General features: G+C 40.8%; 2 protein-coding genes and 1 long non-coding RNA gene across 5 annotated transcripts in view; 2 read left to right on the forward strand and 1 right to left on the reverse strand.

The window, feature by feature from the left end:
- MROH8 (maestro heat like repeat family member 8) overlaps positions 1 to 10,605 on the forward strand; it is a 57,333-nt gene extending 46,728 nt beyond the window's left edge. Inside the window, 5 exon segments of the mRNA XM_082430432.1 lie at positions 314 to 469; positions 2,641 to 2,763; positions 4,269 to 4,368; positions 4,625 to 4,687; positions 7,674 to 10,605. Of these exon segments, the coding sequence (XP_082286558.1) occupies positions 314 to 469; positions 2,641 to 2,763; positions 4,269 to 4,368; positions 4,625 to 4,687; positions 7,674 to 7,822 (591 nt within the window). The 3' untranslated portion in view covers positions 7,823 to 10,605.
- A 1,270-nt stretch (positions 10,606 to 11,875) lies between these two features.
- LOC309645369 lies at positions 11,876 to 27,672 on the reverse strand. Its single transcript, XR_014254826.1, has 4 exons — positions 24,946 to 27,672; positions 23,538 to 24,283; positions 20,600 to 20,765; positions 11,876 to 12,323 (listed from the first exon to the last, which is right to left on the reverse strand). It is a non-coding gene; the product is annotated as an uncharacterized lncRNA (long non-coding RNA).
- The window catches only part of RBL1 (RB transcriptional corepressor like 1), a 77,213-nt gene continuing 73,849 nt past the window's right edge, over positions 24,322 to 27,685 (forward strand). For 2 of the 3 annotated variants that reach the window (XM_082430100.1, XM_082430101.1), the window contains exon 1: positions 24,322 to 24,615. In XM_082430100.1, the coding sequence (XP_082286226.1) occupies positions 24,460 to 24,615 (156 nt within the window). In that variant the 5' untranslated portion in view covers positions 24,322 to 24,459. The remainder of the gene's footprint in view (positions 24,616 to 27,685) is intronic. The other variant, XM_082430102.1, reaches the window with a different exon arrangement.

Below are 27,685 nucleotides of genomic sequence, written 5' to 3' on the forward strand. Positions count from 1 at the left end.
AAGAGTCAAATATGCCAAGGCTGGGATTTTGAATTTCAGCAAAACAGCTTGCATGAATGGTTAATATCAGGAGCAGGTACAAGCTGTGATGACTACAGGTAGGAGTGACCTGTTTCTCATTTGTAGAGTGAGAGATCAAGTCGTGCGAAGCAGCAAGTATGGCTATCTCCACATATATTTGGTTTCTTATCCTCAGCTACCAACAGCTAAATATCCTTATGTTGGGACTGACATTTCAGCTGACCTAAAGCTCTTACAAGTTAAGCATGAACACTTTCAGTGAGTCGCTTCCCTTTGAACACTCCCTTCGTAGGTAAGACCTGATGTTCGTCGTTTCTCCATGACCCTCTTTGGAGCCTCCATAAAGTCTGTGAAATACACAGATAAGAAGGGTGTAGAGAGCCAAGTCCTGGACAGCTTGGTCCCACTTCTTCTGTATTCTCAGGATGAAAATGATGCAGTAGCTGAGGTAATGTCTACTGTCAACTTCTTTCGGCCCTGAAGAAGTTCAAATCCAGAGCCAAATGTGCAAGCAGGTATTCATGTCTTTGAGGGCAGGGACTTTGTGGTACCATCTTTATCTCCCATTTCCTCTGGCACAGGCTTCCTTTCAACTATTTTACCTAAGTGAACAGCGCGAAAAATCTTACTCCTTATTTCTGTATAGCAAATCATGGCCCTTTGTGGGTAAGAATCATGTATTATACCTTTTTGTATCCCCTCCCCAATATTCAACCTAGCACAGAGCCCTAAACACACTGCCCAATTCAACAAACTCTTTCTGTTAATGATGATAATATTCTATTGTCTTTCCTCTTTTGTTCAAGAACTGTCTCGTGGCCTTGAGACAAATAGACTTGTGTTGAGGCTAAGTCAGAAACAGTAGCTTCTCTGACAATCTGGAGCCGGCTTTACCTCACCTTAATCTTTCTGCCATAAGAATTGTGGGAGGGATGTCATCATCTTTAGTACTGTCCCATACCTCAGAAGCCTGTCCTTTCCAAGGTGCTATGACCACCAGTTAACAGCAAACCAGAGAGGTAGGTTTAGGCTGCAAGGATTCTGGAAGAATGCTGGAGCTCTCACCTACCTATGCTCCTTACAGAAAGATTCAGAAACGGGACTTAAAATTACGGTGGACCTTGGTACCTTGTTATGGGGGAAGTTTTATGGCCTTGTGGCCATAAACATAGAATATTTCAGACCCCAATGAAGTACAGAGCAGAGCTGCCCAAACAAGTGCTGGGAAAGTATGCCCCGTGGAGGTTACGGATATGTGGCAGTATTGATACCCACCGCCCCCCCGACCCCGTCCGCCTGTGCCAGCCTCTGGCAATCAGGCAAAGCATAGAGCAGCCAAGGCTCTGGGTTTATTTTCCTTCAAACCTTGAACAACCTCTAGCCAGCTCTTCAAGTCTTCTCAGAGGGTAGCCTAAGCAGAGGGGAGGGATCTAACATTAAACAGGTTCGGAATCACTGGCACTGGCAATGTGATAAAGACCCACACATCTACCACCTACTCTGAGAAGTAAAACCGGAAAAAATCACACACCTATCCCCAGTTGAATTACCCCAAGAAGTACCATCCTAAGTTTTGTTTTTATTATTTCTGAGGTATTATTTTTCATGTTTTAAAACTTTCTGTGAAAAAAAAGAAACTTTATATATTAAAAAACTTTATATCATTTATAAATCTTTCAGCAACTTGCTTTTCTTTGTTTAACATATTTATAAGATTTATCCATGTTATATAGCTCTAGTTCATTTATTCACTGCTATATAGAATTCCATCATGTAAATATCCTACAACTTATCCCATTCTTCTATTCCTGGACATTTAGATAATTTTCATTTTTTTCCTTATTACAATGCTGCAGTGAGCATTTCTGTACATATTTCTTTGTGTACACGTGTGAGAGTTTCTTGAGGGCATCAACCCAGTAGTGGAATATCTGGGTATCTTTAACTTTACTAGATATTTACAAATTCCTAACTAAGTAGCTGAACTAATTTGTATTCCCATCAGTCCCCAGAGGAATTTTAATGGCCCAAATATCTAGTGGATCTGGGACAAAATACTTATTTGGAGCCTCACCAGGGATGTCATACGGTACATGGGAGCCATTCTGCTGAGAGCAGTGAGTAGAGGAGAAGCCGACTTGCTAAATTTTGCTCAAGTATGGCAATCAAGAAAGGATCGGTACTCTCCAAAGTTTCTTCCAAGCTAGAGATTTCACAAGGACTGTGAGAACGGGAGCTACCCTCCCCTGTGTAGAGTGAGAGGGAAATGACATAGGAGCAGCGAGTGGGCATAGGAGCCCCATCTCTAGAGCACGGGGTAGTGGGAACTCCTGCCCAAATCTCTGGTCTGGGTAATACACTTGATAGCTCTCACTTTTGCCCTAGACCAGTGGTTTCTACATCTTCCCCAGAACCCTGCAGATTTTATGGGTTCTCTTTAGGGACTGTTTGGGAAAGTTGAAGGAGGGCAGAACTCTGGTTCCCTTCCATCTCCCCCCTCACTTGAACCAGGATAATTCTGAGTTTATTAGCTTTTCATATTGGACTTTAGTGTCAGTTTTATTCGAAGAAAGGTAACCTCAGCTGAAAAATGCTGATCTCTGATAATCCTTTTCATAGGAGAGCAGGCAAGGCCTAACTATATGTGCCCAGTTCCTGAAGTGGAAGCTGCCCCAAGAAGTGTACTGCAGAGATCCCTGGTACATCAACCCTAGTGAAGCTGGAACAATCTGCAGGTTCTTTGTATGTGAACAATATGGCTTTGCTAACTTCTTAATATGCTGACATGCTTATTTTTTTCAGACATAGTTTTTAATGGAGGAATATGACATAAAGGAAACACTTCCCATCCCTTCTCACATCAACAGTTGATATCTATGAACTGTCTTGTTCTGTGAATCCATTTTTCCATAGCTTCCTCCCAAATGAATCAAAATTCACTTTCTATTACCACCCTTCCTCACAAAAGAGACTGGTGAACTCTTAGGAACTCCACTAACCTGGGTCAGAGGCTACAGAGTCAGGGTGATAGTATATGCTCAAAAAACTACTTATGGAGTGAATGGAAATGAGGTTATGTATTGCCTTTGCAATGATCTCTAATCCTTTCCTTGGATATGGTGGATTGTTTACCCCCCATCAGAGCATGAGCCCCAAGCAAGGGATGCCGTGCTGTTGTACGCCATGCAGCACGACAACAGCATGCCACTGGCTCTGCCAGGACCCAGATGGCATCCTTTCTCTTCACAAACTTGACAGAGGCTACTGTGGCTGATCTTAGAGGCAGGTTTGAGCCAGGGCAGCCCAAGGAGGCCCATCCTTGGTTTTCTAGACAACTGAGTCTAGAACCACTGGGATCCTATTATGAAGTCCCTAGGACTGACTATTCCCAGGGATCTTCCATATGTGTAGCCATTTAGGACCCAGTATGGGCTCCTCTGACCAGACTTGCAGGTCTAGGAAGCCCCACAGTGCTGTCATGTCAGGCTCTCCACTGGGGATTATCTCTCTGACCTGCAACCAAACCTATAGCTGATATACTGATGACAGCATTTGCAGCAAGAAATTCAGTGCTCTCAATGGATGAGACTACAGCTTGTCCATGTTAAATTGTAAGTTCTATGAGAACGAATTCCTGTCCTCCTCCTTCTGTCCCTGAGGTGCCTATCCTTGTAAGAGATCCACTGAGGGGTGAATTCATTTATCCAATAAGCATAACACATCCAATGTGCAACAGGCCATGGAGAACCCAGAAATGTGCCAAGGATTAAATCTTCTTAAGCGGAGCTTACAAGCTAGTGAGGGAGATCAAACCTCTGTGAAACACTGAATGGAAACTCAATGTGGAAAATTGGTATGTGCCAAGAGAGGAGGACCTGCAAAAAGCTCAGAGCAGGGTTAGGTCAGGACAGCAAGAGCTGGCGGGGAAGAGCTCATAGGGAGGCAGAGCTCAAGGCTGAGCTTAGAGGCCCGAGAAGACTTAGGTAGAGAAGTGAAGGCAGATTAGAGGCAGTACAGGCACAATATGCAGAGTGAGTGGGTGTGAGCAAGATGTGTTCAGAGGATTTAACATTGCCGTGGGCCTTGGTATTGTGGCATGATACTCGCTGAGCAACTGTAGTTATTTCAACGATGATACTCTATATGTGTATCTGACGTTGTCCCTGACTCTAGAAACTGTAGTGAGGCTGACAATAATAGTGCTGCTACTTCACTCCTTTATACTCTGACTTTTTTTCCCCACTTAGGGAAAAAAATGCAAGGGGAAGGTTAACATCTTAGCCCAAACTTTGACGTTCTCCAAGAATGCAAAACTTCCTATCAGAAGAGCAGCAGTCTTGTTTGTAGGTACAAAGAAAATCCTTTCATTTTTACAGTCACTTTTATCCTGTACTTTCCCAAATGGTGTTTCTGATTATCCCCATTCTTTATGAAGATGACCTTGAAAATACTTCTTTGGAGAAAGGGGCTATGTTATCTATAGGTAACTATCAGGCACTTGGAGGAGTTCAGTTTTTAGAATCTAATTATCAAAAGGCCAGTTCTACCAGCTGCTTAAAGCCACATCCAGATCACAGACTCACTGACTTTATCCTGCATTTAGGGCTCTTATCAAGGTACGTGGATCACAGTGAGCTCAGGATGAAGACTGACTGGATAGAGGATGGTAAGTGATAAACACTTGGGTTTGGGGTGCCCTATACTTTGGAAGGTATCTGAGGCAGTGCCTGTGGGCAGGCTCTGTGGCAGAGCTGAGCCTCTGGGAACCAGAAAGCCTGACTTTTGTGGTAAAAAAGCCCTTGAAGAATTTAACTGAATGCCAATACAATTCCTGAACTTTGTCTGTCAGAAAATAAGAAACTATGTAGAAATACTATCTTAGTAAATTATGATGACACCCTATAAGTACCACAGAAATTGACTGCAGCACTATTGTCTATAAGTCCTGTAAGGTGGGGGGACTTGCTAAGAGAGTTTTGTAGTCATGTGAGGCAACCATCATGCAAATGATTTTCTATAATTGTACAGCCTTGAGGATTTAACACTCAAAGAATTATCTATTTCCATTGAATAAGTAGTCCTACAATTAGAAAGTGCCATGAAATGCTAAGTCTCACTATCCAAAAGCATGTACTTTGAGAACCAAATTAAAGTCCTGAGCAATTCACTTCTTTTAAAATAAAAATATGTAACTGGTAAAAGAAGCAGAAGCTAAAACTTATTTAAGAAAGATCATGCCACTTTTCTCTAAGGTCTCCTACTTCCTCACAGATATCAGAAGCAAAAAATAAAGTAAAACACAATAAAATAAAATAGGAAAAGTCAGTAGATTATCTTATTCTATGAGGTAGGATTCCACGTGGTTGATTCTGGTCAATTAAAAGGAAATTATTTTCTAATCTAAAACACTGGGGAACGAAAGTTCCTTTTCCATTCTAAAGTTATCTATATAGAAGATTTAGGATATGTATATTTAGGATATGAACCACAGAAAATTTCCATTTTATAAAGCAAGAACAGTCAAGTATCAGCAATCTTACATGGTTAAACCTAATGGAATAATCCCGCCCTCTTTATTCCCTAACAGTGGTTTATCTGTCTTAGAAATAGGGTAGAACATCCTAGCACTCTATTTTGAAGAAGTTTATGTAATTTATCACAGGTAATTTTAAGTTAAATTTAAACAAAAATAACAAAAATTTAAATATGACTTTAAATCAATTTCATGACAAAATAGGTTTCAGTTCCTTTGGATTCCAAAATTGACGTCTGCTCTCTTGTGTTCTGCAGAACATGTAGACAGATATTAATGCAAGAACTGAAAGAAACTAAAGACTAGTCAGATATTCCATTTTGGAAATAAACGTGATGAATGTAAAGACTAAACTACTACTTAAATAAAAAACTCCAACTATGAAGAGGTCCTGAGCACTTTTGAAATCTTGGAAAATTAGAAATTAAAAAGAGAGCTTTTTCTAGTATGATACAAACACAGATGCATAAGGTAAAGGAATGATAAATTTGTCTACGTAAAAATTTTAAAAACCAATTTTGAAGAAAAAAGAAGCATAAAACTGAAAAATTATTAATAATATGGGGGGATATATTTGCATTAAAATAAAGGATTAATATCCTTAAATCAGTACTTCCTCAAAAGAAGAGTGGCAAACAGTATGAATAAGTAGTTCATAGAAGACAAATAGCCAATAAGTATATGAAAAATATTCAGTATTACTAGTAATCAAAAGTTTGCAAAAGAAAACGATGATGAGATAATAGTCTGTGTTTTTCTTTCAAAATGGCAAAGATTACTAGTTAATACTCAACATTAATGTGTTAAGGGAAAACTGATATTATCATACACTGTGCTAGTATGAGCATAATTTGATACAACTTTTTTATAGGGAAGTTTGGCAAATATGTATCAAAACCCTTTAAATAAACATATACTGGACTTCCCTGGTGGTGCAGTGGTTAAGAATCCGCCTGCCAATGCAGGGGACATGGGTTCGAGCCCTGGTCCGGGAAGATCCCACATGCCGGAGCAACTAAGCCCATGCGCCACAACTACTGAGCCTGCGCTCTAGAGCCTGCAAGCCACAACTACTGAGTCCACGTGCCACAACTACTGAAGCCCGTGTGCCTAGAGCCCATGCTCCGCAACAAGAGAAGCCACTGCAATGAGAAGCCCACGCAACACAACGAAGAGTAGCCTCCACTCGCCGCAACTAGAGAAAGCCCCCACGCAGCAGCAAAGACCCAACACAGCCAAAAATAAAGTAAATAAATAAATAAATTTTATTAAAAAAATATATATACTATGACTTATCAATCCCATGTCTAGGAATTTAAACTATGAAAATAAGCAAAAATTGTTATAGGAATGTTCATTTAAGTGCTATTTAAAATAGCAAAAATAGGAAACATCCAAGATTAGAAAAAATAGGAAATTAGTTAAATAAATTAGAGTATATCCATATTGTAGAATCATGTGTAACCGTGAAAAATGTTGTAGAAAAATGTTTAAATGACTTGGATAAAAGATGATGCAATATTATTAAATAAAATAAGCAGTGATTAGATAATATGTATAATATGGTTCCATTTGGACAAAAAATAAAAGCATACCTGTGTAAATGAATGAATAGAGAAAAGACCAAAAAAGTAACAGTGGTTTTCTCTGGTGGTAGGAATATCAGTGACTTTTTGATTTTCTTCTAGTGCTACATGTATGTATTGTCTAAATTTTCTACACAATGAACGTGTATTTCTTTTGCAATATGAAAACATATACAAAATTTTTTAAAGAAAAATTAAAAGGGAATAATGATTTAAGAGTAACCTCTAGGACCAACACAGGAACTCAGAAATTAACAGTGTTACACATAGCTTGTCAGGTCCATATTATTTGACTCTAGACTACTTGGCAGTGTGATTATTGTAAAGGAGTAAAATATTTGGCAACTCGGAAACAAGTAAGTTTTGTAGGTCAAAAATTGGAATTGATCTACAAATGTACAAACTTTCACACAGAGGCTTGGAAAAAGTTAGGCCTTCATCTCAGCTGCTCTAGGCATATTGGCTGTTGTGTCTGGACCAGTGATCATTTCCATAGATCTTCACCTCCAACCTGGGTTTTCTTGCCACTTTAGATCTGAGAAAGCTGCTACATGACCCTGAGCCCTCTCTACACATCATCACCTCCCAGACTCTGTTCCGAGTCCAGAAGGTGGGAGCTGAACAAGATCCCAGGCAGACAGTTTGCGGGTTGAGGAAGCTCATAGGTTGTGTTCCTACCTAGAAGTGCAAGGCAAGCAACATCAGGTAAAAACTAATCCTTTCAGAAGCCACGGAAGCAACTGGTGCTCCATTAGCAAGAAGCTTCCTCCAGCAATTTAATTACCTCAGAACGTATTTTTTGCGGTCAAAACCTTTAAGGAATTACAATATATAAGAGAGAGCAGCTCTTGGTTTACATTTGCAAAATGCACTGAGTTTATGAGGCATGCCAGAACATCCGTAAAGTTCTAGTCTTCATAAACATGTCTAGGACAACTTCAAGAGATTCTAAATCAATGTTAACGTTGCAGTGTTTGTATTGTTGGCTCTTTTATCAAGGCCCAGTCTACTTGTCAATAATCTTAAGAATAAAGTAACAACCAGCTCTTATAATATGATACTAATGATGATTTTTATAAAATTCCTTACGGCCTTTCTCCTTCCTTTCTCTTTCCCTTAAAAACATTCAAGCAAGAAACATTTTCTGAAGGGTGTAATACTAAATCTATTCCAATATATGTGAGGTTTCCACTCCTTACTTTCCCTTTTTTATTTTCCTGATCCCTCTCCTACAACTGCTGTCATCAGATCCTCAAATGGCTCTAGGATGGGAACTATTATTTGTTGAGTACCCACTGTCTGCTTGAACCTTTAACCATAGTTAGAGAAAACTTTCTTACAAGTAGAAATTTTCTGAGGAAGAGATTAATTTGTACTGTGTGAATACTTTGATAAGCTGCAGGTGGAAGGGTGGAAACTCCCTGAGAGGTATGCTGGATTAATTAGAAATGGTCTGTAGTGGTCTAATTCCCAGGCTTTTGTTTGGTTGAGGAACATAAGTGGAGAATCAGAGCTGAATTATTTAAGGCAAGGGAGAGGCCTCTTGGAGGTGGTATGGGAAAAGAGAAAGGAAATGAGGCAACTGGCATATGTAGAAGAGACACATCCAATGGTGAATTACATAAAGTTTTTGTTCTAAAGTAAACAGTATGAATCCTTACCCCTATCCCCCCACCTTTCACCCCGTCCCTCTGCTAAGACATCTTTAGAAACAAATTTCTCCATGATTCATGATAAGTTGGATATGTTTTGAGGGATGTGAAAGAATGCCAAGGGTGGCTTCAGGAGGATTCCTGCCCAAGAGAGGTCTTCATATTTGGGACTAGCAGGAGTTTTGAGCTAAAATGCAGGCCGTGCCCGGCTGCCTATGGACTAACTCTCCACCCTTGAACAGAGCTAAGAGTACACCTTGAGGGTGGCCATTGATGCTAAACTTCAGTGCAACGAGCACATTTGAGTTACATGCATCCCTCACTGCTTTCTCTTTGGTCTTGCTGCATGCAACCAACTCCACTCTCCACTTTTGAACTATCCATTTTGTGGATCATGCAATAAAAATGACTAACATTTATTGAGTGCTTACAGTGAGCCAGACTCTAAGTACATTATATGGTAAACTCTTTTAATACTCCAACCACTCCATTATTGGAGTGTGTATTATGTATTATTATTTCCATTTTGCAGGTGGGGAAGCTGAGGGACAGAACGTGAAGGTGACTTGCCCAAGGTCACACAACTAGTAAATGCCAAACGTAAGTAGTCTGGCTCCAAAGCCCACATCCTTGGCTGGTCTGCTCTGTTCCTCTCCAGTCTGCTTTCCCTTTAGTGTGAATAAAGGTTTCCTCTACATTTCATCTCAGTTGCTGAATTCATGCCCCAAACTCATGTAATCAAACAAATGTTGTAAAATGTTATTGAGCCTCAAATTATAAAGTTTGAACACTTCTTACCTAAAAGTTAGTGCACCTCATTTTATTTTTTAATGGGATAGAATGCACATGCTACACTGTAAAGAGTGGAGTTAGAGCAAAAAGTGGTGGTTATTCTTGAGGAATATTTTTGAGTCCTTGGTTTGATTTCATGAAATATCTGTGTCTCACTGCAGGAAACAGACCTTTAGGTTTAGGATGCAGCTTAAATCTCCAGTGACATGTAAGAGGTTCAGTGAATCCTTTCTCTTTACTCATATTTACACTGGTGTCCCTTTCCCTCCAGGCGGTATGTTATTTTCTGAGTAATACCACTAACAGGGAGTAGCAAGCACACCAATGCTTATTCTATTTTATTTATGCTTTATTGTGTTAAAATTCACAGAGAGAAGCATCCATTAAGAGACAGAGGACTGCTCTTTACTGAACTACCTCAGCAGTTTGGGGAGGGCTGAAGAAGCGCTTAATAGTGATTGTGTTAACAAGTCTATTCTAAATATCTCCATTACTTTTATATAAGGCTCTCCTCAGAGATAGGTTTATGTTTTCATGGAATTTTATTTTTATTTTTATTTTTATTTTCTTTAAATGGGGATAGTAGTTCTTTTTTTTTTTTATTTTTTATTTATGGCTGTGTTGCGTCTTCGTTTCTGTGCGAGGGCTTTCTCTAGTTGCGGCAAGCGGGGGCCACTCTTGATCGCGGTGCGCAGGCCTCTCACTATCGCGGCCTCTCTTGTTGCGGAGCACAGGCTCCAGACGCGCAGGCTCAGTAATTGTGGCTCGCGGGCCCAGCTGCTCCGTGGCATGTGGGATCTTCCCAGACCAGGGCTCGAACCTGTGTCCCCTGCATTGGCAGGCAGACTCTCAACCACTGCGCCACCAAGGAAACCCTTTATGGAATTTTTTAAACATACAAAACAAATATTTCTGGACATTTAATTTTGTTGTAATATGTTGATATAAAAGTTCATATAATTAAATATCATTTTGGCTTTATTTTCATCATATACTATTAAAATGTATTGTTCGTCATCTATTACTGGCCCAACAGTGTCTTTATTATTTTATATTTTCCCTTTTTTAAAACTTTGAGTATAGCTTTTCCTCCTTATACTGAGATACCTATTTTATAAATTTTTCTTCTCTTATTGAAAGATTAAACTATCATCTAAGTAAAAGATGGGATTGGGGAAGGGGAGAATCTTACAGGTATCAGCTCTGGCAAGTAAAACTGTAGTAGATAAAGTTGTAAAACAGGTCAAATCTCTGCGCCTTCCAGCTTTCCCTTCTCCCTTCTCCCAGGTTCTGTGCTCCATGCTCTTTTTTTCTCTCTCTCCCTCTCAGGAAATAATCTGATGAACTCACTGTTAGTGTAAATGATTAATAATGTGAGACTTAATGAGGTTAACTCTTCCAGAGACTTTTGCTTTTTAACAAAGCAGAGTTCTTAAGCTAAGGGCATGAACCTCTAATTGAGAAAGTTTATGCATTACTGAGCAGGATGGAGAGGGGAGGTATTTGGAGATGAGGTTGGAGGTGATGGTGGGGAATGGAGATTTTTCCTGTCATCCCTGAAACCATATCACATAAGCAGCTGCTTTCCCTACTTCTTCCCAAACCGTCCTCAGAACACGGCAGAGGAAAGGGTAGAAAGAATAATTAAGAATATGCAAAATACAAAGGGAAGTGCTGGAGTCTATCGTTCCTGAAAAACGGTGATGACTTCCCCTTCTTAAACACCAAGTGCCAATTGCCAAATGATTCCATTATGTCTTCTTCACTTCACTTCTCACTCTGTAGTTTATCATTTGATGTACAAGGAAGACAGCACTGATTTAAAATGGTTCTTATGGATACTGATAAAGTTAATTTATATATAAGGACCCACAAAATGGAGGCCACCCCAGTGGCCTGACCCACATCACAAATCCTTGATACCTGTCAAGGAATCCTAAGATGTACCAATTACGATCTTCCAGCTCAACTTTAGCTAGCTTAACCTTATCCTAGAAAATAGGACCTGCTAGCCTTATAAGGAAATCCCCAACCTCCTAGTTAATCATGCTGTTTCCACGTTGCCTCTGCTAATTCTATAAAACTTGCTCTTGCCCCAAATCCCTCAGGAACGGTGCTCTACTACTGTGAGGCACTGTACTCCTCCGATCCATGAGCTGTTTTCCCTTGAATAAAGGACATCAAATTGTTGCTAAATTGTGTTATTTTTGTCACTTGACAATACCAGAGAATCTTTATGAGGGAAATGTCACACACACACACACACACACACTTTAATAGAAATGGTGGCGTGAATATAGAACGGGAAAATTTATTTTATTATTTTTTTAATAAATTTATTTATTTTATTTACTTTTGGCTGTGTTGGGTCTTCGTTGTGTGCAGGCTTTCTCTAGTTGCGTCAAGTGGGGGCTGCTCTTCGTGCCGGTGCACAGGCTTCTCACTGCGGTGGCTTCTCTTGTTGCGGAGCATGGGCTCTAGGCCTGCGGGCTTCAGTAGTTGCGGCTCGTGGGCTCTAGAGCGCAGGCTCAGTAGTTGTGGCGGACGGGGGCTTAGTTGCTCCGCGGCACGTGGGATCTTCCCAGACCAGGGTTCGAACCCGTGTCCCCTGCATTGGCAGGCGGATTCTTAACCACTGCACCCCCAGGGAAGTCCCAGAAAGGGAAATTTTAAAAGAGAGCAGGAATATGGGAAGAGGTTTGAGGAAGATGGAGCTGGGAATCTAGAAAGGATGTCCACCTGTGAATGAGATTAAAAGGTATAAAGTTTTGATACTATAGAAGAGACATCAAAATAGAGTCTAGCCTTATTGGCCCCTAGGACTGGTTTTCAGTAAAATCTTACCCCAGACCACGTCAGAAGGGTGGGTAAAGACTGCTTATATGGCATGGGTTTAAAAGATTAGGTCACAGTCCTACACATGCCATTTAAGGGTGCATCTCCTGAGCAAGTCTTTCAACCAACCAAACCAAACCCACTAAATCCTGCTGAATTTAAGTTCTGACTGTGTATTACTTGATCTCAGGAAATCATTTTTGTGGCCAGAAGGGCATGACACTAAAAAGGAAAAGAATTTATAGGCAGTTAAAGTGTTGTGACCTTAAAACTAAAGAAGTTGATTTTTCCAAGAAAGACCTCAAAGCTTTCCCCTGCGATAGCCTTGGTGATTTCTAAAGAGTCTTTGTGTTGTATTATTGCCCAGATTATGATTTCAGCTCAAGAGCCCTTAGAATTATAAAGTCTGGCCAACCAATTCCACTGCATTTTAGTAATTTTATATGAAAAAATTTTTTACAAATAGGTTTTAAGCCAAACACATTTCTGTAACCTCCTTTGTGGTAATCTGATTTAGAACTTCAAATAGTCTTGTCAGGGACTTACCTGGTGGTCCAGTGGCTAAGACTGCACACTCCCAATGCAAGGGACCTGGGTTCAATCCCTGGTCAGGGAACTAGATCCCACCTGCTGCAACTAAAGATCCCGCACGCGGCAACTAAGAGCCCGCATGTAGCAACCAAAAGATCCCACATGCTGCAACTAAAAAAAAAAAAAAATCCTGCATGCCGCAACTAAGACCCGGCCCAGCCAAGTAAATAAATAAATAGATATTTTTTTTAAAAATAAATAGTCTTGTCAGGTTGTCGTTGTTAAGATTTCTAAGCCAGAAGTCCTTGCAAAACCATTTCTATCCACTGCATTATTAAAATAATTGAAATTATTATTTAAAAAATTGAAAATTTAAAAAGTTATAAAAGGATTTTCTAATTCAGACCTTCAAAGTTTTTACTATTTAACAAGTAATGAAATTGCTACAGCATCCTGATTGCTAAAAGAACCTTTTAAGATGTTTGAAATATTATACCACCCAGGCCTCATCACTGCCAAAAGTGAAATAAAAGCATGAAATAGACATTAGTTAAGTGGTCTTGTGTTGAAACAAAATCAGTAAATGACTGAATCTGAAAATAATCTCAAGTAGTCATCTCTGCATCTGATTCCTTGTATGAAAGCCCTGACCTCAACATACTGTTTTGAAATCAGAATATTAAGTCAGTTAGGGTTATTTAAAATGAAAATACGGTACTTAAAAAGCGAAAAAGAGAGAAGATCAGAAAACACTTTTGTTTTTCTTATTACAGATTTATTAAAGTGGTAATGCGTATATATGTTCAAAATGCAAAAGTTATAAAATATTCCCAGCCATCTACTTCATCTTCCTGAAGCAATTATACTCCAATAAAGATTTAAACAAAGACATAATTATGCATTTATGAGCAAATATGTACATTCTCTTCCCTACTGTTTTCACAGATTATAGTATTCTATATATACTGTTCTGTACCTTGCACCTTTTCTCCTTAATATCTGAAATTTTTCCATGTTAGTCCAAAAAGAGCTTTCATTCTTATTTCCTGCCCAGTACGTTGCCTTTATTATATTACTGGACATTTAGGTAACTTCCAATCTTTGGCACAAACAATACTATAGTAACTACAGACATATGTATGTCATACATGGCCAAGTGCATCTTCAGGATAAAATCCTAAAAGTGAAATTACCAAGTTAGGATATGTCATTTGTATTTTCAAATTAAAATATTGCCTAATGACTTCCATGGAGGTAGTTAGGGTTACACCCCAGGGATGTAAGAGCGTGCTTTTCTCCCCACATTCTGGCCAGCACAATGTGATATTCATTCACTCTGCAGAGATTTATTGGACTCTGGCTATGGGCCAGGCACTGTCCTGGGTAATTAGGAAACATCAAGGAATAAAAGAGAACGAAATCCCTGCCCTAGTGGGGTTTATATTCTAGCAGGAGGAGAGAAATAATGTATAATAATATACAATACAAACCAAACATAACATCATACAGTATGTTAGAAGCTGGAATATGCTCTGGAAAAAAGAGCAGAGTATGTAGAATCAGGAGTGTGGTGGTTGTGGGGAGGAGGGGCTGGAATTTTAAATAGGATGGTTAACAGTAAGCTTCATTGAGAAGGTGATATTTGAGCAAAGATTTGAAGGAAGTGAGGGAGGTGGCTATGCAGATCTAGGGAAAGAACATTCTGGGCAGAGGAAATGGCCATCTCAAAAGTCCTAAGGCACTAGGGTTGCCTAGGGTAGTCAAGGAACCACAAGAAGGCCAATATGACTAGGGTGGGGTAAGAAAGGAGAGAGTAGCAAATGAAGGCAGAGGGAAGTGAAGTTATATAAGGGACCAGGGTCCAGATCCTTAGTGACCTGTAGACCATGACAAAGAGTTCACCTTAACTCTGAAAGAAATGGGGAGTCACTGAAGCATTTTCAAACTTTTGGATTTTTGCCAATTGAATAGTTTAAAAAAATGGCTTTTCAGTGGTTTAAGTTTGCATCTTTTATTAGAAAGGTTGAGCACCTTTTCGTGTCTACATGCCATCTATATTTCCTTTTCCTAGACTGTATTCAAATCCTTTCCCCATTTTGAGGAGATTTGTTAGTCTTTTTCATGTTGATTCATAGGAGCTTTTTATATTCAGGAAATTAGCCTTTGGTCTGTTACTTTAGTTACAAATTCATTTAACACCTGAAATGGTCTGACCACATGGGTTTTGCTTTTATGTGTTGCATTTCAAACTTTAGGACCTTAGCAATGGCACTGCGATTGTAAATGGAAATTAATTCATGATTCTCCACCCCTGTGTCAAATCAAATATACAGAGAAAAATCGTTTCTTAAATGACAAAATGCTAAGAAGTTCCTAGGTGCAGTTTTTAATTAACTGACCTTATCAGTAAAAACAGGTAGTAAAAAAAGTATCTTAAGTATCATAGCATACATATGTGATGGTCTCTTCCCTTTATTTTATAGCATTCATTTTATTTACTAAGTTAGTTTTTGGTGTAACTATAAAGTTCAAAAGATACACAGTAAAAGTAACTTTATTTTTATCTCACCACTATTGAATTCCTCTTCCCTTACGCAACTACTGTTCCCACTTTCTCATGTATCCTTCCAGGTATTTTATACAGATACCTATGTATATATAATCTTCGTCTGTTTGCTCTAAGGGAACCCATTCCTAATCTCCGTTAATCTGCATTTAGGAATCAGTTATATTGATTGAGATGACACACTTCAAGATGTGGAAACAAAGTAGGTTAGAGTTGGTTGTAAAGCAGCCACTTGTTTCTGGTGCAGTAGAAAAACAGTAGAGGAAATAGTTATAATTGTTCTTCGTATAGAACTTTCATGTTATTTTTCTACCTTGCATTAATTATGTAATTTAGTTATTATTATCGCAATTTTACAGATGAGGAAACAGGCTCAGAGAGGTTAAATAACTTGCCAGAGAGCACAAAATCAGTAGGCAGCAGTGCTAGGACTTCTTAGACTCAAATCTCTTGATTCCAATCTTCTGTACCTTCTTCAGTAGCTCCCTAGGTAATAGCCTTAGCTGTTTCAAAGAAGAAAAGGAAAATACCAATTTCTCTAAACTGAATGAGGAAATCGAAATGAGGAAAAAAGCAACAGGGATAATCTCGCGAAGACTGTTCCTGCTGTTGCTATCTTTGGGTGTTACACATATCCCTCTCATATGAATGACTTTTCCACAAAGACCTTCTGATTAAAAGGCTATTCTCTGGGGGGCGGTAGGGGGTAGGTTAAACCATTGTTCACTTTTCCAACTTCTCTGAGAATACAGGGGAGCAGGATTAACATAAGTATGTATACATTCAGGAAACAAAAGTGATCGTAAGTTTTGGTTCTAGGTAGAATGAAGTCTGTGTCAGGACAGTCTCTTAGAGGAAAACTTAAAAGAAAATGCTATTCTGAAATATCTTCTTGTGACTAAATCGAGTGCCCTGGACATAGATTTTGATGGATAAATGCCTTAGAATTAACATTAAGTTAAATTGGGCTTTTCGGTTTTTAATTTCTTTATCTAAAGTCTAAGCGAGGTAGAAAAATCATTAATTATCCTTTTGAGTAGGGCTGGCATTACTTTCTCTGTAGGGACTCAGCTTAAGGACCACCACGTTAGTTTTTCCTTTGAGGAACAAGAACCGTAAGAATGATGAGGGCTGGTCTTGCCCCTCCCCGACAACTATTAACTGCTTTTTTTGACAGTTAGAAGGTTAGCTGGTAGTAGTTTTTCCTAAGAGGGGCATGTGCAGACTAAGTAGTTGCTTAGGGCAGAACAAAGTTGGGGGGAAAAAAAAATTTTTTTTTTTTGGTAAAGAATTTCAAAATGAAATAGTCATGTTGGGAAAAATAATCAGAACTTTGTTGTACTTTCTTACCCTTATTTTGGGGTTTGGAATTGTTTATATTTTGAATTACATTTGGAAGGGTGTATACTATCATCTTTTTAGTCTTGGAGCCTCTAAAGGTCTTCATCAGGCTCTCGACACATGCTCTGGGGAACTATGAAATACTAAACCAAAACTGGGAGGCTAATCATAGAGGCACAATGGGATCAAAATAGAAACAACCTTCATGATGTATCTGGATCAGAAATGAAGGGCAGAGTAAATCTATCTCACCACCCATACTTCATTTTCTATTCAAAAAAGCTCAGTTGAGTGTTAACACGGCAGGCCATTGGATAATAACGAAAAATAAAACCCAACATGTACCCTGAGAAAAAGTAGGGAGAGCATATTGACAAAAGAAAAAAAAAAAAAAAAAGCATGCAGGTGAGGCTGGACCTGACAGATGTGCTTCAATGCTTAGCTGCCTAAATTTGATTCAACTGGTAATAGTGAAGCCCTGAAGAGTCTTGAGAAAGAGACACGTTACAGATGCTGCTTGAGAAAGACTAGACTAGTAAGTAAACATAAGATGGATTGTAAGAGACAATATAACATGTTGAAAGACAGCTAGAAATCTGGTGGAGGAGGAATCCACAAGATTTAGTAATTAGGTATAGAGGATGAAGGAGCAGGGGAGTCAGTGATAACAAAGAGGACAGCATGGGCTGGGTTTTGTTTTTGGTGAGTTTGGCAGTACTGTTTACTAAAAACCAATGATATAATAGCAGAGGGAGGAACACTCCCAAACTCATTCTATGAGGCCACCATCACTCTGATACCAAAACCAAAGATGTCACAAAAAAAGAAAACTATAGGCCAATAACACTGATGAACATAGATGCAAAAATCCTCAACAAAATACTAGCAAACAGAATCCAACAGCACATTAAAAGGATCATACACCATGATCAAGTGGGGTTTATCCCAAGAATGCAAGGATTCTTCAATATATGCAAATCAATCAATGTGATACACCATGTTAACAAACTGAAGGATAAAAACCATATGATCATCTCAATAGATGCAGAAAAAGCTTTTGACAAAATTCAACACCATTTATAATAAAAACTCTCCAGAAAGTGGGCATAGAGGGAAGCTACCTCAACATAATAAGGGCCATATGTGACGAACCCAAACCAACATCATTCTCAATGGTGAAAAACTGAAACCATTTCCTCTAAGATCAGGAACAAGACAAAGGTGCCCACTCTCACCACTATTATTCAACATAGCTTTGGAAGTTTTAGTCCCGGCAATCACAGAACAAAAAGAAATAAAAGGAATCCAAATCGGAAAAGGAGTAAAACTGTCACTGTTTGCAGATGACATGATACTATACATAGAGAATCCTGAAGATGCTACCAGAAAACTACTAGAGCTAATCAATGAATTTGGTAAAGTAGCAGTATACAAAATTAATGCACAGAAATCTCTTGCATTCCTATACACTAACAATGAAAAATCTGAAAGAGAAATTAAGGAAACACTCCCATTTACCAATGCAACAAAAAGAATAAAATACCTAGGAATAAACCTACCTAAGGAGAAAAAAGACCTGTATGCAGAAAACTATAAGACACTGATGAAAGAAATCAAAGACGAGAGAAACAGATGGAGAGATATACCGTGTTCTTGGATTGGAAGAATCAATACTGTGAAAATGACTATACTACCCAAAGCAATCTACAGATTCAGAGCAATCCCTATCAAACTACCAATGGCATTTTTCACAGAACTAGAACAAAAAGTTTTACAATTCATATGGAAACACAAAAGACCCCGACTAGCCAAAGCAATCTTGAGAAAGAAAAATGGAGCTGAAGGAATCAGGCTCCCTGACTTCAGACTATACTACAAAGCTACAGTAATCAAGATGGTATGGTACTGGCACAAAAAGAGAAATATAGATGAATGAAACAGGATAGAAAGTCCAGAGGTAAACCCATGCACATATGGTCACCTTACCTTTGACAAAGGAGGCAAGAATATACAATGGAGAAAAGACAGCCTCTTCAATAAGTGGTGCTGGGAAAACTGGACAGCTACATGTAAAACAATGGTATTAGAACACTTCCTAACACTATACACAAAAATAAACTCAAAATGGAGTAAAGACCTAAATGTAAGGCCAGACACTATAAAACTCTTAGAGGAAAACATAGGCAGAACACTCTATGACATACATCACAGCAAGATCCTTTTTGACCCACCTCCTAAAGAAATGTAAATAAAAACAAAAATAAACAAATGGGACCTAATGAAACTTCAAAGCTTTTGCACAGCAAAGGAAACCATAAACAAGACGAAAAGACAACCCTCAGAATGGGAGAAAATATTTGCAAACGAAGCAACTGACAAAGGATTAATCTCCAAAATATACAAGCAGCTTATGCAGCTCAATAAAAAAAAACAAACAACCCAATCCAAAAATGGACAGAACACCTTAACAGACATTTCTCCAAAGAAGTTATACAGATTGCCAACAAACACATGAAAGGATGCTCAACATCACTAATCATTAGAGAAATGCAAATCAGAAGCACAATGAGGTATCACCTCACACAGGTCAGAATGGCCATCATCAAAAAATCTACAAACAATAAATGCTGGAGAGGGTGTGGAGAAAAAGGAACCCTCTTGCACTGTTGGTGGGAATGTAAATTGATAGAGCCACTATGGAGAACAGTATGGAGGCTTCTTAAAAAACTAACAGTAGAACTACCGTATGACCCAGCAATCCCACTACTGGGCATATACCCTGAGAAAACCATAATTCAAAAAGAGACATGTATCACAATGTTCACTGCAGCACTATTTACAGTAGCCAGGACTTGGAAGCAACCTAAGTGTCCATCGACAGATAAATGGATAAATAAGATGTGGCACATATATACAATGGAATATTTCTCGCCATAAAAAGAAATGAAATTGAGTTATTTGTAGTGAGGTGGATGGACCTAGAGTCTGTCATACAGAGTGAAGTAAGTCAGAAAGAGAAAAACAAATACCGTGTGCGAACACATATATATATGGAATCTAAAAAAAAAAAAAAAATGGTTCTGATGAACCTAGGGGCAGAACAGGAATAAAGATGCAGATGTAGAGAATGGACTTGAGGACACAGTGGGGGCGGGGGAAGGGGAAGCTGGGACGAAGTGAGAGAGTAGCATGGACATATATACACTACCAAATGTAAAGCAGATAGCTAGTGGGAAGCAGCTGCATAGCACAGGGAGATCAGCTCCGTGCTTTGTGACCACCTAGAAGGGTGGGGTAGGGAGGGTGGGAGGGAGACGCAAGAGGGAGAGGATATGGGGATATATGTATACATATAGCTGGTTCATTTTGTTATATAGCAGAAGCTAACAAAACATTGTAAAGCAATTATGCTACAATGAAGATGTAAAAAAACAAAACAAAACAATGATATAGTTTAGTTACAGTCCAAAAGAGGAAAAAAAAAAAAAAAAGAGTACTGCTTAAATCTGCTTTATTTCATAAGGGAAATAAGGGAACTCAAGATTTTTTCCCTTTTATTGTGGCCTCATTTCCAAGGCCTGCACTTCCTAATAATTCAATTCAGGACAGTCTGAGAATTACAACATGGCAAAAGGAAAAGTCATAGACGTGAGTGGTTAATTGGATGTAAAGGGTTACAGATCAGATGAATCAAAACATAGGAGGGGAAATTGGAAGGCTTTACATATAGGATATGACTTACTGAAAATCCAAAGTTAGAGCCCAGATTCACTCCTGAGGAGAAAACAACAACAACAGATAGTGTTTCTCAGTTTTTGTTTGTTTGGTGGATGACCTTTGAGAGGTGTTTCTTCTGTTCTTGGATCATTTTCAAGCCAGCAATGCCCCTCAGTTCAAGTCTGGATGATCTGAAAGTCACAGCAAAGGAAGAATCAGTATCTTGCACATAGCAGGCATTCAGTAAACAATTTTGGAATGAAGAAATGAAGGGTTTTCAGGACTTAGTATGCATGCAGTGGGACAAGAATCAGGAGAATCAAATCCAGCTGCAAAGAAGAAATGGGCTATAGTACGTACTGCAACTCACTGAAAACCCAACTACTTACTAAAGGGATGAAAAATGGGGCAATGAGTCTCAGGTTCTATTTGATTTACAATTCCTGAGAGCTGTTTCCTTTTCTCTTGGTTTCTTTTCAAGGCCAGAATGACCCTCTGAAGTTCAGATATGGATAAAAAGGAGATTGATTAGTTATGGCAAAGGCAAAAAACTTGAGGCTTCTCAGCTCTTGTGATCTTGTCCAGGACTAGCTACGAAACCCAGGATCTCATGGGGTAGACTTACTTTTACTGCATTTTTCCTCAAAAAATTCCAACCATGATGTCTGCATTTGACAGAGCCAGTGATATTTCTCAAGTTGTTCCAAACCTTTCCCACTCTCAACTCCCAACTGCATGTTGCTATTTTGCTCTCATCAGAGCACCTAGCAGTTCTGCTTAATCTAGATGTGAGGTGACCCCCTTCCAGACAAGAGCTATGAAGAGGAAGGGCAGGCTCTGGATCCCCGGCTTGGCCACTTTCTCCAGAGCCTGACTATATTGATGATCTTTTTTTATTTTCAATCTCTGCCTGCTGCCTGTCTCTGATTACTCGCATGCTTGCGTTTCCCAGTCCTAGAAAATACCCTTCCATTTGGCTCTCCTCCACCAGACTACTTAAAGTTTTTACTTCCTACTTCAACTTTCTGACCTTCCTCCCATTAGCCCCTCAATCACAGTAATCTGGCTTCCACTCCCACTGTGCTAAAGGCAGCTGCTTCTGGCAAAGGTCACTGAAAACATATGAAAGATAATACATGAGGTCTTCTTTGAATTCCTCATCCTATTTGAATTCTCTGTAGTGTTGGTAGTACTCTATGGAGTACTTCTTTCCTGGCCTCTGAAATATTGGTCCTTGTTTTTATACCTCTCTGGACAGTTCGTTTTTTTTTTCATTCACTCCTAAAATTTTGCCCATCCCTGAAATGTTGGTGTTCCTAAAGGTTCTACCCCTGAGTCTCTTCTCATGCCAACACATTCCCTGAGTGATAAGAACCTGCTCCCTTAGCTTCAGGTACTGCCTGAAAATTCCCAAATCTTCATGTCTAGGCTGTCTCCACTCCTGGAGTTCTCTCTTAAAGAAGCACAGTAGGTTAATTAGAAAACAAATGAGCCAGTACAGGAAGACCTTCATCCATTTCACCTCCACTAATCCTGACATTTCTTTGCTGACAGGAAAGGAAGTTAGGAGGAGGGACGATAAGCCCTGTTACAGAACCCCTGGCACTGGCAATAGACCGCCCCTTAACGGCCCATAACCTCTAAGTAAAATCTCATGGGAGGTAAGTCTCTGTACGGACACTATGTGCCAACATCCCTTTCAGAAAATAATAATGAGATGGCCCTGAAGTCAGCTAGAAGAAAGCAGAGTTGCAAGTACCACATGGGTGGTTCAGTTTGTGTTTGAGTTTTTAGGGGGAGTTTGAGTTTTTACTCATTTGAGACCCAGCTTGCCACTGGTTCCCAAGTCCCACCCCTCCCCACGTGTGGAGAATGTAGAAGACTGGGAAATTGCCCAGGAGAGAGGGGCTACGCTCCAGGATCCAACAGCCTCCTTTTAAACTGCCTGCAAGCATCCCATACACAACAGTTCCAGAACTGATCCTATCCCTCTGGCTGTACTCCCATTCTAGTTGACAGTATCACCTTTCACCCTCTTGGCCCAGATGGAAACCTGTTATTGGAGACTTCTCCTCTTCATTAGTGCCCCCTTCAGTTCTAGGACACAGATGTCTCTCCAGACTGGCTCCTTTCTACTCTGGACCAACCTCCCACCATCTTCATCCCTCTACTCTCTACCCCATCCAATCCACGTGTGACACTGCAGCCAGAGGAACCTGTCCAAAACACATACCGATCATTCACCTCCTTTCATTAAAACCCCCACTGATAATGTGCACGCTTTTACCTTTATGAGATCCTTTGCAACCTAACTTGACCTGTCTTCCATTTTCATCTCTGGTGACTCCTTCCCTCATCCAAGCAACAAAGGTTTTCTTTGTAATTTTTCAAACACACCATGCTAAGTACTGAGTGCCAACTACAAGTTGGCCACTCATCTATAAACTTTGGAATACAGTGAACATGAAAGGAAGGCCCCTGCTCTCATGCAGCTCACATTTTAGTAGGAAGAGCCAGCGAATAAACAAATAGGATAATTTCAGATAGTGATAAGATGCTATGAAGACAATGAAATGGGGTGGATGGGGGGAGATGCGGGTCAGCTATTTTAAATACAGTGTTCAGGGGTGGCCTGACAAGACGACTTTTAGCTGAACTTGAAGGATGAGGAGGAGCCAGACAAGCAAAGATCTGGCAGAGAGTATGTGGGGCTGTTCGAGCAGCACGTGCAACATGCTCTGAGGCAAGAACTAGTTTGGCAGCTTGGCATTTCCAAGGTTCCAAAACAAAGCAGTGAGGTTGGATCTTGTTATATACCTGCGGAGGGGGACAATGCCCTAGATGAGGTGAGGCCAGGTCACATGGGGTCTTATAGGCCAGGTCAAGAAGTCTGGATATTATTTTAAGGGCAAAAGGAATCTACTGAAGGATCTTGAGTGAAGTACTGACGTGCTCTGATTTACCTTCTCAAATGATCACTCTGGCTCTTCTCGGAGAAGGTGTTTTTGGTGAAGCGGAAGGGTAAGCCTCGAGACCAGCTCCATGCCTTCAGGCTTGTGCTCAGGCCATTCCTAAGTCTGGAATAACAGTCTTTACTGGGTTCCAGGGTCCCAGCTCCCAGGAAGCTGAGAAAGTGGCCCCTTACTGCATTTCTTTCAGCCCAGGTCAAGCCTCGTTTAGCGATCAAGAAGAGATGGACAGGTATCCCCCAATAAACCTTGCCTCACCAACCCTTCAGTCATTCAAAAGACCACTCACTAGGCGCTGGAGACACTGAGGAGAGTCCGACGAGGCCCTCCCCCGCCCTCGCTGTCGAGAGACCACTTTTTTCAGGTCCCTCCTCCATCTCCTAACTCAAGGGGCAATTCTCGATCAGACTGTGTTTGGCGTCCCGGGGCAGGGACAAACCCAGGCCCGTGGGTTGGCCGGGCAGAAGAGGCTTCTCCCTAAGATGAACGGGGCCGCCTCGCAACTGGCAGCCCAGCGGGGCCCAAACCAAAGAGACACCAAGAAAGGGCGGCGCAGCCGGCTCCAAGGCAGGATACGGACTACAACTCCCAGCAGATCCTGCGCGCGGACCGCCGATCCCTCCGCTCCCAATTTGCCCTGCCGGCGGTTCCACCGCTGTCCGCCAAGGGCCAAGTCCAGGTTTTCTAGGCCCCGAAGTCCGTCTTCTTATCACATATCCGGAGAGGGACGGCTGGGAGCCCTGGAGGAGAAACGAACCTTTTTGAGGAGAAACGCGGATGCAGACCATCGAGGAGACGTCGTGCGGCGGTTCCCGATTTTCGCGCGCTTTTGGCGCGGGGGGTTGTGGGTAGCGCGCCCAGGAGGGAGAAAGGAGCTGGGGGGCCTGTGACCGCGCCGCCCGCCGGGCCTGAGGGGATGGACGAGGACGATCCCCACGCTGAGGGGGCGGCGGTGGTCGCCGCGGCCGGGGAGGCGCTGCAGGCCCTGTGCCAGGAGCTGAACCTGGATGAGGGGAGCGCGGCCGAAGCCCTGGACGACTTCACCGCCATCCGGGGCAACTACAGCCTAGAGGTGAGCGGCGGCAGGTGGGGCAGCGGGACCGAGCTCGCCAGGCCCCACCCCCGCCCCGCCCCTACCCCACCCTATGGGGCGGTGGGAGTTTCCCCACCGGGAAGGGTCTTTGCCCAGCCTCGCGCCGAGGAGTGCGGAGCTGGAAGGGCGAGTGTAGATCAATCTCTCCATTTATTTTGAGGCGGGAAACCGAAGTCCGGAAAAGGAGTGGCTTGTCCAAGGTCACGCGCCACTCAGGGGTCCCCTAGTCTTCAGACCAGTGCCACAAACGTCATGGGACTGCCCTTAAGTCTGCTTAAACAAACAGTTACTCTAATGGCAGAAGCTTACGTGAATTGTGTGCCCAGACGCCACTGCCCAGCGCTTTAAATATGTCATCTCACTTGGTTCTCGCCGCCACACCTCTTCGAACATGTTGTGATCCCCGTTACACAGATGGGGAAGCTGAGCCCCGAAGAGGTTAAGCGCAAGGTCGCACCGTTAGAGGTGGAGCCGGAGTAAGGAGTCTGAGCCATCATCTCTCCACCCTTCCGCCTCGAGGTGTGGGTTGCTCTTTCGGCAGTATTGCCGCTGTACAGCAGTTTGATCAGAGCCAGTGTGCACACAATGCTTATCTCTCGGCCCCAGCTTCCTCCTCTCTCAGATGGGGATAATTAGGTTATCCTGATGATAAGCACAGTGTCTGTCTCTAAACAAAATAAATGTAGGCTATCATTAGATTTTCCCCAACCGTTCTTGCATTAAGTCCTCACAACAGCCCCGTGAACATGGCAGGGCAGCGAGTATTAAACCTGCTTTGCAGGCAATATTATCAAGGCCCAGAGGATTGTCATGACCAGGGTCGTTCTGCTAATTGTCCTAGGAACCCAGACAAGCATAAGCCCAGTATAGAGGTAGAATGGTGGGGGAATGTATTTGCAATTGCTCCAGCAGCCTTATGGTCAAAGGTTTTCGTGATCCAAGAGGGCTGGACTCACCCAGAGTGCTCTCCTGACTCATCACCTGGTGAAATAATTAATCGGTGGGCTCTAAGGCATAGAGTTGGAAATTTGGAGGTGTGCGTGTGTGTGTGTGTGTGTGTGTGTGTGTGTGTGTGTGTGTGTGTGTGTATGAGGGAGAAGAAGAGAGACTCTTGCATGTCTCCAGGGTAGGACTGGATAGACTGGATGAAGGACAGTGATGTGCATCTCTGGGTGACACAAGAGGAAAGCTGAGGAAAGAATAAGAAACTAAGGGAGATTATAAATTATGTCCTCTAGATTGGAAACAAACTTTTTAAAAGTCTGAGAAAGCATTTCTGACATCGAGTCCTCATTTGGTCTGTCACTGAAAAGCACTGCTGAGTGCAGGCGGTGGTCAAGGTATTAAACTGGGCACCTCTTTCAGATTCTTGAATATGCCCAGCTTGTTCCTACTTGTGTGCTTTCTCCATGCCAATCCCTCTGCCTGGAAACTTTTCCCTCACTCCCGACTCCAGTGAAAGTTGAAGAGCTGAATCTCCAGTTAGGCTGAGTTGATCAGGATATCTTAAATGTTTGACCGAATTCACAGCTGTGTGAATTAAGATTTTGTGAGTGTTTATTCTATCTAGAGTGTTTTATTTTCCTCTTCTTTTATGCTTTGTTTTTGGTGGAGGGCATTTTTATGTATCTGCTGCTTCCGAAGAACCCCTCTGCCCAGCCCCTGTCCCCTCTAGTCTACCTGACAAGCTCCTGCTTACCCACCCCACTTCCCCCGTACATTTTGGTGATTTTTCACCACTTAACCACTTTTGTCTCCCTCTGTGAACCCTTCCCTGACCCCCAGTCAAAATCAGTAACTACACTATATTCTCCCATAACACTTTCTCTTCAATTCTTTTTAAAACATATATCTCACCAATTATAGATAATAGTATAATATCTGTTCTTCTTAGCTCTACACTTGGAGTACCCTGAGGTTAGAAACTGTTTTTGTATTTCTAAGGCCTAGCATAAAGGAACTAAATTAAATACTATAGGTGCTTTTTTTTTTTAAAGGAAAAAAAATCAAAGCAGTAATTTTGGTTCTTAAATTTTCTCTGTCTTAATAGTGTTTTCATCTAGTAGCCTGTATCCAAAAGCTGTAGAGTACTTGGATGCTATACCCAAACAGTTAGTTAATCAAGACTTCTAAAAGTATTCAACCTTAAGCTTACCTGCCTCCTTTAATGCCTTGAGCAAATGAGACTTTTCACTATAGTACTTTAGGGTAGGAACATTAGGTAGCTTTATTGGTGGCTACCCATCTCTACCCACCCCTTTCGGATTATTGCGAGAAATCTTTATCAATCATTTTATTCTTTTAGAGTCTGATCTTAAAGAGGATCTGCACAACAGTATTGTATTGTGCTATGAGATTTGAGTCTAGTTCTTAATTTTATGTAAAGCTCAGCAGTGAAGTCATAAAGTGAATCTAGCTTGGATATCTCAAGTCTAAAGCAGAGAATTAAGTGTTGAATTCCCAAATGTCACCTTTTTTGTAGCATTGTAAATTGAAGTGTCTGCTAAGATAGAGAGCCATACTTACTATTTTAAAGATTAGGGTAAATAATTCCCCAAATTTTTACCTCACAAAACTGACAGTCTCCTTTGTGTTGTGATGGGTATTAATTTTTATATGTGTAATTCTCTTGCCATCTTCTACTCTTTTCTTTCCTTTCTCTGCCAAACTGGTTAAAAAAGAAACCTAAAACTAAAATGGTAGGAACTTCAGCATCATCAAGGCCATGACTGGTGTTATAATATTGAGAAAGCTAATGCTGAGAAATTGAAAACTCTTCAATAATATTAGATTTGGGGTATAGGTGAGAGATCTATCTTTAGATTAAAACGGATTTAGCGTGTTACACAGGACTAAGAGTAAGGAGTTTTATACCCATTACTGCAACCAACTAAGTTTTGTGACCTTGGGCAAATATCTTCATTTCTCTGGCCTGTTAATTAATACAGGATGAAAATTAGACCAGATAATTCTAAGATCTCTTTTGATTCTAGAATTCAAGCATTTTAACGTAGTATATCCATTTTGCTGTTTTATCTTTTGCCTGCCA

Source organism: Balaenoptera physalus (assembly GCF_965194825.1).
Source record: "Balaenoptera physalus genome assembly, chromosome: 16".
In the NCBI taxonomy this organism is placed as follows: Eukaryota; Metazoa; Chordata; class Mammalia; order Artiodactyla; family Balaenopteridae; genus Balaenoptera; species Balaenoptera physalus.